This window comes from Crocodylus siamensis, chromosome 1 (genome assembly GCF_052110815.1).
Source record: "Crocodylus siamensis isolate JL-2025a chromosome 1, ASM5211081v1, whole genome shotgun sequence".
NCBI classification, from domain to species: domain Eukaryota; kingdom Metazoa; phylum Chordata; order Crocodylia; family Crocodylidae; genus Crocodylus; species Crocodylus siamensis.
This window is the reverse complement of record NC_143395.1, coordinates 172,061,255-172,074,396: the sequence shown is the minus strand read 5'-3', so window position 1 is coordinate 172,074,396 and position 13,142 is coordinate 172,061,255. Positions and strand designations below refer to the sequence as shown.

The window sequence follows — 13,142 nt, the reverse complement described above, 5'->3', positions numbered from 1 at the left end:
AAAACACCTTCTAAATCTATTCCACTTGGTTATAAAATGTCATGTCTTGGGAAACTTTGCAATTTTTAATTTTTTTAATAATGGGGTTTTTAATAAAAGCATAAAAAAGGAAGACAGCACTGTTCTGAAATTCCCTAACATTTTAGACAATACCACGGTGATCAGGAGGTAAGAAAGGAGCTTTTATACAACTTAAAAAGTGTAGCAATTGGCAAGAAATGGTAAAAGAAGCTAGATTATTGGTGTTATTTGCTGATAATTGGGTTATGCCTGAATTAATTCCTAACTGAATTTTGCCTCTCTCTCCCATCTAAAACACTCTTTGCATATTCTACATAGATTCTGTCTTTCTCAAGAAATACTAAATGTAACCCACCATGCTTTGTTCCTGTACTGATTGGCCTTCTTCAAACAAAACTTGTATTAAGACATGTAAGGTAAAGATGGCAAAGTTTGTGCTTTGGTGCTCTTGCTAAAATTACAGGGGTATAGGTTGTAGATGTGTTGGTCTAAGGACATAGGCAGACAAGGTTCTTTGGGTGAATCTGATATTTTTTATTAGACTAACTTAAATAGTTGGAAAAAAAACTTTTTAAAACAAGCTTTTGGGTTTAAAAACCCTTCATCAGGCTGAGGAAGTTTCCGCAGTTGGTGTGTGCTCTTCCTGGATGGAACGAAAAGTAAAGAAGCCAGAGCCTTGGCTGGTATGCATATAAGATAGGCAGTCAGTGAAGATGTAAATTGAAGAGTCAGTGGATGAGAAACAGGCTGGCTGGGGGGGAGAAGCAGGATGAATGTAGCAGTTAAATAGTGGAGAGGTACCTGGGGAGTCAGATGTCAGGCAGGTTATAATGTGTCATACATCCAGTGTCTATATGTAGTCCACAATTTTTATTATCCAGGAGGATACTATCCTAGATACTAAACCTCCTGGATACTAAAAATCATGGACTAAATCTAGACATTGGATGTATGACACATTATAACCTGCCTGACATCTGACTCCCCAGGTACCTCTCCACTATTTAACTGCTACATTCATCCTGCTTCTCCCCCCCAGCCAGCCTGTGTCTCACCCACTGACTCCTCAATTTACATCTTCACTGACTGCCTATCTTATATGCATACCAGCCAAGCCTCTGCCTTCTTTATTTTTCGTTCCATCCAGGAAGAGCACACACCAACTGCGGAAACTTCCTCAGCCTGATGATGGGTTTTTAAACCCGAAAGCTTGCTTTAAAAAGTTTTTTTTCCAACTATTTAAGTTGGTCTAATAAAAGATATCAGATTCACCCAAAAAATCTTGCTAAAATTAGTAGTTTGCTGAATTTTCTGTTACTTTCTCCTTGAGATGTTCTCCCTAGGACTGTACCCATTATACAGAGTGGGTTTTCTCTACACCTCAGCTTCCTGACCCAAAAATGGAAATAAAATTTATGCCTGACATTTGTTTTTGGGATCTCAAAACACTTTTCAGAAAACTCTATTACTATTTTACTACTGTACTCTACAGACCAGTCTCAAGCGCAGATGAACTGTGATAGCTGCATTGTCTACTGTGGACACAAGCTTATTCTAGATCAGTGGTCACCCACCAGTTGATTGGAATCTACAGGTCGATTCTGGTGTCTCTTGAGGTTAATCTTGGGCTGAGGGGGCTGATCATGTGCCTGCATTCACACGCACCCCTTCCCCAGCCCAGCAGATCAGTCAGTAGGTGAGGGAAGGTGTGGTAGTCAGATCAAGTACAGGAGCAGGCTGGTGAGTGGGGTCTTAACCAGGTGGGTGGTGGGAGGATTGAGCCCAGGTGGCTTGTCTGGGGGGGGCAGGGTGGACCCCAGTGGATGCCCCAGGGGGCACTTGCCCCCCCATCTCTGCCCAGAAGAGGCAGCTGGTGCTGTGGGCTGGGCTTTGCGCCCCTCTTTGTGGGAGGGGCATACCAGCAATTGCTCTGTTGATTTTGTGTCTATCTGTTCCCCTTATAAAAAAGCTGCACTCCTCAGTTCTTGAGAATATTAGATGAGTTTCTTGAAAGCAGAGACAAAGTGTTATATACTCTTCACTTTTGTATGGATAATGTGACACATGCTTTTCTTGCTTTGTCGTAGAGTATTGTGTCTTAGTGAAGTTAATTGTGTTGTTTTTAAGTAACTGAAAAGAACATTCGGGAATAAGTGAAATTTCAATACTTTGGAGAATGCATTAATGATAATTGTTAGAAATTATAGACTGGGGAACAAGAACCTCTATGAAGCAAGCTTCACTTTTTTCTCCTTCAGATTTAATAAGGGGGATGTATCCAGCCTACCCACTTGTTATTTAATTCACTTTTTGGCTTAAAGTAGCTTTATAAAGATGATGAAATATACAAACTCTTTGTGCCAAAGAAAATAATTTAAAAGTATAGCTATCAAGAAAGAACAAACAAATTAGTTAGAAATACTGAGTATAAAAGTTCCTTTTGTAGTTCCTCTGACTATACTTATCTTTCAGTATAGCTTTTAATATAGAACCTACCACCGTAGAATCTTAGTACCTCCTGAGTTTTTAAGTAGAGACAGAGATATTTTTATTCTGCCCAAGTAAGAAGAAGTAGATTGTTTAGTTAGATTTAAGGGAGCGTTTTTAAGAGTGTCCACATGTAAGGTCCTACTTGCCTTAAGGCAAGGGGTGGGCACTTATTTTGGCAGGTGGACCAGTTAATGAGTTTTGGTGAGCTGTCAAGGGCTGTGCACATAAAATCTTTCAGAAGATATCATTTTAACAAATTATAGATGAAAAAAGTCATATACTAAAAATCAAGCATCTGCTATAACATATTTTAATTTTATTAAAAAAATATTGTTCTGATTTATATTTTTGGAGTAGTATATATAGAGGTGATTGCATAATATCTCAAAATAAAGTCTTACTCTTGTATATTGTGTGTGGTGGGTGTGGGGGCACGGGTGTGTGTGGGGGATGGCGGTGTCAGGGGGGCTACCCATATGGTAGGGTCTGGGAGCTGGCTGGGGGTAGGGATAAAAATGAGGGGGAGGGGGTGGGCATGTGCAGCAAAACTCACTTGTGCAGTGCAGTGCAGTGCAGTGTAGTGCAGAGGAAGGTTCAGGTGTGGTCTGCCTCCCCCTCATCCACTCTGCAGCTGCCCCCACAGCATTCTGCATGGGGCTGTGCTTGTGCCAGGGCAGCATGTGCCAAACTCCCACCTGCACCCACCCCACACTCACCAATGGAACAGCCAAGCCCCGCCCCATACCAGCCAGTGTTGTACAGAACTCACCTGTGCAGTGCAGTGCATAAATATAAGCCATTGCTTAACAGCTAAAAACCTACCAGGTATGGGTTATTTCCTCACTACAGGCCATCAGCTACCCCTAACTCTCTTCTGGCAGCCTCCAGAGTAGCAGCTCAAGTACCTGCCATTCTGCTTGCTGGAGGCATCTCACCCAGGAGCTCCTCTCCCTTGAGCATGCAGGGCCAGACTACCTGCTGTAGCTCAGGCCCTGGGCTTGGAAGTCACTTCCCCCTTTGTCATGTGCATTCCCCAGCTTCACACAGGGGTTTTCCTTGTTAATTAAGGGCCAGCCTGCATTCCTACCGCTGCAGCTCCACACAGCTGGCTTAGCCTGCTGCCTTCTCTTCAAGTGACAGGAGTCCCTTGGCTCCCTGTTACAATCTCCTCCCCTGCCATTGTGCCCAAGTAACAGGTTTTGGGTTCCCTGTTACAAGCCCCAAAGCTCCAGGCTAAGTTAAAAATGTGAGTGGCCTTTAGGAGTTGGGGACAGTTACATACAGGTAAATTCCCCAGAGTTCTTCTATCTCCCTAGTAACATCATCCCAGTCTTGCCTATGTTCTGTTTCAGATCTCAGGCACTGATCTCAGCCAGACAGGGAGAAAGATAGAAAAGGGTATTGTTTACACATGGCATAAAGAATATTGTTATCGATATGTGGTAGCCCACACCATCTCCTCCAACAACTTTGCATAGATAGTGATTATGGTCTTTTGAAGAATGAGCAGTTGAGGACATTGCCCTTTACCTGTGTGGTTTCTTGATCATTGAATAAGAGTGTTTGGTCATTAGTAGATACAAAGGTGACATGAAGTCCAGCAAGACGAAAATAGGCATGTGCTTCCTATCAATGGGTAGGTGAAAGCCACATGTCAGAGTAAAGTGTCCTATCTCTGTTCTGTTTCATGACCTGATGAGGCCAGTAAAGACTCAAGGGCTGCATCCAGATAAGCATGGATGTTTGTTTCCCCAGGGACAACTACAGCAGGACACCTTGTGCTGTTGCCACTTATCCCTGGGGAACACCTGTGCCTCTGGTATGCAGCAAGTTACAACAGGTGGAGTAGGGGAGGCTGGGGCGAGCCCTGTGCTGGTCCCAAAAGCCTTACCTGGGGTCCTGGGGGCCTCCAGCGGTAGCGATCCTGCTGCCTGGAGCCTTGCTGGCAGCTGGAGTGTGGCTTTGGCTGGCCAGACTCCAGTTTTGGGCAGTGCATGCTGTCCCTGCCTGTGTCGCCCCACTTTATTTTTGTACAGGTGTTTTTCACCCTGGGATCTCCCAGGGTCAGAACCCCACCCCCCCTGCCCTGGTGCTGCTACCTTGAAGCAGGGAGAACACCTGAATGTGCAGTATATGGCACTGCAGACGTGTCCGCGGCACCATGTACCACACAGCCGTTTTGTCTGGACGCAGCCATTGGAGGCTGCAATTGGAAGCTAAAGGGAGGCTGCAATTGTAACCTGCAATACTTTAAATTTTGAAATTAAATTCTTTTACTGTCAGGTTTATTATTCCATGGCAAAGCAAAATGTCAGTTTTGTTTAGTTCCTTTTAAGTGAGGAACTTTCTTTTACAAATATTTTAATTAGTGGAAAAGCCACATAGTGAATACAAGAATTCTAGTTTTGGCCTCTCTCCCGTAACCAGTAGTTACATTTTATTACATTTACATAATGTTGTTGGGGATTTTTCCTGTCTTCTGGTGACATCTGCAGTAATATGCAAAAGGTTTGGAAACTGTTTTGTTACTTAATAGAGAAATTAATATATTACTTTTGGTGTGCCACATTAAAAAGGTGGTTAACTGACTTATTTTTTATATAGTAAAAGTAAATATTTATATATTTATATTTGTAATGTATAATATTATACATTACACAAAGCAAAATTTAGAACCTAGAAACTGTTTCGCATCATGTTTCAAAAACCTTAGTATGGCATTTGGGTAGAGGATGTTTCTTGAAGAGAAACATATTTTTTTCTGTGTGAATTTCACTGATTAAGAGATTAAGATCTTCCTCTTGTGGATGTAGGTCTTGTAGAACTGGCTGCTACTTTTGAAGTAGTCATGAAGGCCTTTGAGACTTTGGTGTCAACTGGATGAAGCAAAATAACAGCATCAAAATTACTGTTCAGGACAAGCTTAAATAAAGGAAGACTTTGAGACAAAAGTTTTTAAACAAATTATGTACACATTAAAATTACAACAGGAATTGTAAACTGTAAGAGTTGCACATGATTTTCCAGACTAGTGATGTTAAAAGGAAAGTTGCTACTATCTCTAACATAAATACCTCATTTTAGATTGGATACAGGGGAAACCATTTACCATCCACAGATTCAAGCCATACTTACAACTTAGCTGGATATCTATTGTAAAGTTATTAGTAAATATATAATTAGTAATGTTGGTATTCAAATTGTTGTCATAACACTTCAGCATTATTACTCTGCTGAGATGAATAGGGATGGTTATGTTTCCATATGTATTTCTTCTCTGGAGGAAGATCATACTGGTGTTGACAGGGGACATCTCACTCCTAATAATGGTGCTGTCATTCCAGTACCTTTCTCCAGTATTTCAGAAGTACTTTGTGTATTTCAATTATTCTCCTCCATGCTAGTGACTGCCACCAGTGATCTGTGGGACTACCAATCTATATATTGCTCCAAAATATTTGCTTTGAAAATTCAGCTATGACTGGTTGAAGTCAATAGTATAATCTGCTTTAATGAGGTATGTGGAGATGAAGAAAAAAATAACAGTTTTTGCTGTAGATATCTATGTTCAGAATTTTTTTTTGTTTTAAACAACAGAGACAACTCACATTTTGATCACTTAGTATCAGATATTAAGAGGTTAACAAACGCCAAATTAAGCTCAGATTGAAGGCAGTAGGAGGATATGTCATACCTGATGGATAGAGAGGGAACCAGAATCTTTACTGAAATGTCATTACAAAGAGAGGAAGAATTAAATTTCACGAGCAGGTTGGTTATGTACTCAGTTATAAACTACATTCTTTGTTCAGTAACCTTTTGCGTTTGCAAGTGCTACATGATAAAAAGAGTTATAATCTGAAAAGGTAACATTTTTTCTTGAGTGCAGTTGAGTGCACACAATAGCAGGAGGCCAAAAGCAATCATTTGAGGCATTTGTACTTTATGCAGAAGCTATTCCAGCTTCCCTACATAGTGCTAATTATCTCAGTGTTGGTACTAATGCATCCCAGTTCTGATTTTTAACAATGTTGCCTATCCAGTCCTTCTGTATCCTATTTTTAAAGAAACTGCAGATCACACTAGTAATAACAGACTGTGGGGTGGCTTTGAAGTATGGGAAGATATGGGTGAGACCATTGTGTTCATGTCACTCATGATTTAATCCAGGAGCTGGAACCAAGCTGTGTGTCTCAACCAAAAATATCTTCTACATCTGACAAGGATGTTTAATATGAATTTGATAATTTGACAACCTAGCCTCTATAATTTAGAAATCCTATTTAATGGCTGTTGTGCCTAATGATTAAAATACTGAAAGTGCCCCATTGCTGGGGAGACAGCACCCTCACCTGCAGGAGGTTGGATAGACAGTGATAATTATGCTTGCCAGAGTCATTACCAGCTGGTTCCTTGTTGGGAAAGCGTAGGAGAGGAGAGATGTGAGCTGCCAGTAAAAGGCAAGTAAGGGTAAGGTTAAAATCAGGGTGGAGAGAGCAGTTTGGAATGCTTGTGGCTTCCAGTAGCCACACAAATGGAGCAGCATTACAGTGCAAAGGGTTGGTAACCAAAACAAAACAAGTACAGTACGGCTAATTTTAAACCCACCAGTCTTGACAACATCCCTGGAAATACAACTATATGTCAGCAATCCGTCACTGATTAAAAAAACTGGGCCAGTCCCCAGCTGTGGCTGAAGCACGTTCAGAACTTGGGAACCGGATTGAAAGATGAGGTGCAGTTGAGGAAGAGGGTAACAAATTGGTACTGTTGAAATCTGTAGGTAGCACAGACTTTCTTCTTTTCAAATCTGAAGAACGTGTGTCTCTTGCATGACTAAAGCACATTTTGAGTACTGACTGAACATTCTGCTAGCTTCAACTGCTATGCAGAACTGAAAATGATCCTGGCTTTAAAAGACACACCGTAGTAGGTCACACTGGTATGTGGTGCCACTCTATCAAAGTTGAATGTTCAACTGACTTAATCAAACAGGCTCTAAATATGTTTTTTTGTTTGTATGTTTGTTTTGGAGATAGACATGGCTGTGAAAGCTGCCATTCCTCAGTGACCTCCTGACTTCTGTCGCTACGGACTATACACACCTATACATGTGCAGGGAGGCCGCTTTGATGGGCTGTAATTACAGCATGTTGGAGCAGACTTGATTAATCGAGTCTGCTAGAGTGTGGTAATTACTATGCTCCAGCAGACTGCAGTGTCACCAGTACCATGGCAAGGAAGTTTTGCGCCTGGGGAAAAGCCCGCAGTGACAGTCCACCCTCACCCTGTGCACAGATCCAGGGGGGCACATACTCCCCTATGCTTCCCCAGGAGTACACACAGCAGCAGGAGCCACCCTTCCCTCATCCCTGCGCCCCCCCCCCCCCATGAGCCACTCGCAGCTCCATCCCATTCCCCACCCCAGCTGGGCAATGCCTGTTGGCACCCCTTTGCTTCTGTACCTGGGGCATTTGCCCCTCTCCCCCCGCCCCTTGCTATTGCACTGAGCATCACATGTATCAGCATGCCTGTGCTGAAAAATGGTGGTGGGGTGCTTTAAATGATAGGCTGTTTGATTAGCTTTTTTTCGAAGTATCCTGCCATGATTTTTAAGTGTGGGGACACTGATACACGTGATGCTCTGGGCACTTTTAAATTAATGCAGCTCTCTGAACTCTGCTAATTAAAGTGCCTCCCCCCCGCACTGAGCATGTCTCTTAAACACCCTATGTCTCAGTTTCCACCTGCACTGAAAAATTCACCTAGTCCTGTGGCCATGTTTCAAATGGTTTACAATCTTTTTAAAGCCAGTGTTTCATATTTCTCTTCTTTTCTGTTATTTTCTTTTCTTTTATTATTTATTTTGTGAGCAAATATGTATTCATGTAGTCCCTGATGCTTGGTTGCCAATGTTAGAAAATTCTGGACTCTGCCCTCCTAGAGTAATAGTTTAAATGGATTAAGTCTTTTAAAGTGCTTTCCTTTGGAGTGACACTAATCAGCGGTCTATCATGTCCTTTCTGAACTTAGCTAAACTATCTGAAAAAAATAATTAAAAACCTTTCTGGAAAACAGCCTAATATGAACTTAATTAGTGTATGCTGGGCTAAATGCATTCAGAGGCCAATGTTTTAATAGAAAATAAATTTTAAGGTTACAGTTAATTTTAGCAAAATATATGGTCATTGCCAAGTTTACCAGAAGACAAGAGAGGGGGATTAGGGAAGGCAGGAGGAACAGAACAAGCTAGCGAGTAAGTGACTGGCTTAATGGGAAAGATGCTGTCCTGGTAGGCCCTGGATTTTAGATGGATATTTGCTTCCAATAGGGCAGAAATTTCCCCACTGCTCACTATCCATCTTAGCCAGTGATGTTTAAATACGAAGTGTGGTGGTTCAACTTTAAAAGATCTGAAGATTGGAGCAATGCCTAACCTGTAGGGTAACCATAAGTCCCATTTTGCTGGGACAGTCCCATTTTAAACAACTTTTCTGTTGCTTTGTTCAAATGAATGCTTTTGTCCCATTTTCAGAAAACTGTCAGCTTTTTGGAGCAAATTCAGATGTATATTTGAAGCAATTCAAATCCTGCTCACATTTCAATTACTGAACAATTCACTATCAGAAAGATATCTGCACCCCCTCCACACCTTCCCTCCTGTGCTAGAGCACTTAAAAATGCCAAAATGGTGTGACAATGCAGGGGTCTCCAACTGAGAAGCGTAATGGGGGCATCTTGAAGCATTCTGTTCCCCATCGTTCCTCCCCACAGGCTTCAGGAAATGTGGTCACCCTTTTAGCCTCTGGCCTGATGATTAGAATACTGTTCTGGGAAATCAGAAAGACACACTTTCAAACCCTCTTTGCAGGGGGAGGGGGTAGAAGCCAAGTATTCTTCTTCCTGAACAAATGTCCTAACCAGACTGGGACTGGAACATTGGAGGGCATTGTCTTTTTTTCCCCAGGACTTATGCATGGCCATCTGTACTGTGCAGGCTCAGTCTATATGTGCATACTTATGTATCTACAGTGAAGGGGCCATTGAATCATAAGTTACAAAAATGTAATGTGGGTAGACAACTGCCATTTAGGTGCCCAAAGGGACCTAGACTTCAACCTTAACTCTTCTCCCTTCCTTCAAACACCTTCTCATGCTGATGCTGAAAGCTACGTGGAATGAGGTATCATGGGGTGAGACTGGTTTGACCAAGAGTGGATCAGATTCTATGTTAATTGCTATCAAATGCTTTCAGAGTGTTGAGAGCAGTAACTGATCAGATTGAAGGTATTTCCTTATTTCTCACTTGAGAAATAGTCATTATACAAACCAGATTGTCTTATCCAATCAGAATGGAAATATTTGCATAATGGCAGCTGTGAGAAACCCCTGCTTTCTGACTGGCAGAAAGAACATAATTTCCGTGTAATTAGTAATGCCTGAGAAATGCCTTGATGTAATTGTAATTTTTCGATGTGATTTGAGGATTAATTGAAAAAGAAAAAAAACAGCAAAGCATATTGCTGACTTGACAAAAACTGTCACTTGAATTAACCTGGGTTTGAATTTGCACTGAAAATATTATAAAAGCAGCTGACATTTTCTTTAAAAAAATCTCTATCTAAATTTAGAAAATTCTGTGCCAAGTCTTACAAGGAATGTTACACAGACAGTGTGAATACCCATAAATAACCCCGACTATCATCCTTGGTAACAATACATAACAGAGCCCGTATTCTTGCGAATGTAGACCCCTCCCAACCAGCTGTGTTCTTCTCAGATGTCAGGACATCATTTTTAAAGAGAAATTCCCCTGAGTGACCCCATATGATTTAGCCTTTAAATACTTAAGTGCATATATTTTTGTTCCATTTTTAGTGTCATTCTTGACACAAATCTGATTCCCCCCACTTTTTGGATAACAGAATGTAACTGTGTGAAACTAGACTTTATTGATTAAAAAGTGACTTTGAGTCACAGAGGAGCTGTGCCAGTTGGCAACAGCTCTTGTTCAGCAGGTAGGAACATTGTTCTCTCTATTCACTTTGTTTTCTTGAATGTAAGCAGTCCTTAAAGTACAAGTCCAGTAATATTTCTCTCTTGTGTGTGCTGCAGGTAGGAGAGTTCAGAGCTCATGCTGCCGAATGGACAGCCAATGTCACAGCAGAGTTCAAAGAAACCCGCCGACGTTTAAGTGTAGAGATTTATGACAAGTTTCAACGGGCTACCTCCATCAAAAGGAAGCTCTCTGCAGAACTGGCAGTCAACCACAGTCAAGATCTGACTCCTTGCAAGAGAACCCTGTCAGTCAACCACCTAAGTAGTGAGAAGGACATCTTGCCAGCTCTAACAAAGACTGACAGCATTTATATGAATGGTTTGACTCCTCACTGTGCAGCAGAAGAGATTGCTGTTATTGAAAACATTAAATAGCCATGACTTTGGATCCCAACCTTTGGAGAAACTCTTGTTTAGACTGGCCGTATACTTCCTTTTTTTTCCTGTCCATGACTGATGCTAATAGCATTTTATACATGTGCATGAGTTCAGCGGAAAACACAATTCAGAATCATCATCATATCTCTTCAAAAACACAAGATAAATGGCACTTCTATTGTTGATAGATGCTGGAACAAGCAATGTACAATGCCTTTTGTGCCCAGACTGTTTTTCATTTCTCCTAATGTGCCATATGGCCTACAGAATGGATTATGTTAACAATGTAGCTTTGAGGGATCAGTCCTTAACTTTTCAGGGTCTACCTTACTGAGCCTAGGAATGAACCATTTATGGACTACAGCATATTTGTAAATGGCAAGAAATTCTTATGCAGCCTTTTACCTAAGAAATTTTTGTCAGTGCCTTATCTTTTGAAAAAACACAAAACAAAAAAATCAGAACCTCTATAACTCGTGTATGGTTTTTGTTTGTTTGTTTTACATGAGCAATGCATTTCTTTTGAATGTCCATCCTGCCTGAAATCACAATGTTTTCAAGGTGTCTGTAACGAAGATACCAGCATTGGGTATGGAGGCCAAAACTGAAAGCAACACTCCTAGCTTTAGCTTTAAAGGCACTGAAGTTATAAGAGTTGCAGAAATGTCCACTGAAAGTTTTTTTACTCAGGTCCTGATGATATATTATAACCAGGCCTGTAGAATATGTGGATCTACTTCAGATCATATTTTTCAAGCAGCGTTCAGCAGTTTTATCCTGCGTAATAGATGTACCAAAAACACCTTCATTTTTATTGATAACTAAATTATTTGGTAGATGACAAGAGCAAATAGAAATTAATAATATGTGGAAATATCATGCTTTGAATTGGTGCATTCTAATATTACATTTGTGAGAACAATACAGAAAATACTATAGCATTTTTAATAGATATAAAGCTGCTGCCAGATATCTGCTCTTTGAAAATATTCTAAACTTTCTCTTTAAGACAAGTCACATCAGATGCCATATTATATTTTACACAGTTATCTTGCCAGAGTGCTTTTCCAACTGTCACACTGCACAGCTGCTACCTGTGCTAGAGGTGTGACTAATGTGGGAATGCATTTGAACCTGGTATTACTGTGTCTTTGTACTTTATAAATACAGATTTTTCTGAATGCAAATACAGATATAAAGACAAGCTGATAAATAGCACAAGCTGAATATGGATGAATATTCCACAAGGATAGGCTGATGATATGCAGATTTGAAACCAGTCCACGGTGTTTGTCTGTTTTCTTTAAAGGGGGAAAAAACCCATTGTCTTTAATTCTGTATCCTTTGCTCTTTTGTTTATAGTTGTGTGTGAGTCAGAAGGAATACAGGGCGAGCATGTGGAATGGGTCATTTTGGGTTTTTTAATTCTTTTTCTTATTTTAGTCTGTTGTAACCTGGCTGTACATAAAATGACTATATCAGGCCCTAAAAGAATTATTTAGGCTCTGTGTAAATTAAAGAATAAAACAAGACTTTGTTGATTGGGTATGATTCAAATGGCAAATCTTATAGCATCTCTGATCATTAAATACCATACATACAAAATATAAATGTCGATGTTTTGGATGCTTAAGCTTGTTTTCTAATGAATATAAATTACGAGTGTAAATATCTATGAATTAGCATTTCCAGAGACTATGCTTTTACAAGGAGGGATGTTCTATGAAGTAGTATCAGGCCATGCTCTTATAAAAGAAAAAGATTCCTTTCTTCCCCAGTGCAGTGTTCTGAATGTCCACATGGTGAGAAGCTCCTCTTGCCATGTATAAACTGTGAACTGTAATGAAAAATAAAGTTTTTAATTAAAGTAAGCCTTTTTGGGTCTTCTGCTTCCTGCCACTGGGATGCTGAACAATCATTTGTGATACTAGGCCTCTGAAAGTTAGCCCACAGGTTCTATAACAACTTGCAGCCTTCTGTAATTTAAGTTGGTTTAACAATCAAAGGGACAACTTGACTCTAAATACTAAACAGCAGAGTTTTTCTGGTTACTGCACCTCAACATTTTGGTTTTTGGTTGTTTTGTTTTAAAGAATCAGCAGGACAGATTTTCAATACTAAGGCATATATCAGTGGAGAAGTATAAGTCACTGCCATTGACAGGAGCTGTACCTACTGATATATTCTCCAAACCA

The 13,142-nt window shown here is 40.5% G+C and overlaps 1 protein-coding gene across 1 annotated transcript in view; it reads left to right on the top strand.

The window, feature by feature from the left end:
- The window catches only part of KCNK2 (potassium two pore domain channel subfamily K member 2), a 147,028-nt gene extending 134,250 nt beyond the window's left edge, over nt 1-12,778 (top strand). Inside the window, exon 7 of the mRNA XM_090048959.1 lies at nt 10,627-12,778. Within this exon, the coding sequence (XP_089905085.1) occupies nt 10,627-10,944 (318 nt within the window). The 3' untranslated portion in view covers nt 10,945-12,778. The remainder of the gene's footprint in view (nt 1-10,626) is intronic.
- Nucleotides 12,779-13,142: the final 364 nt, after the last annotated feature.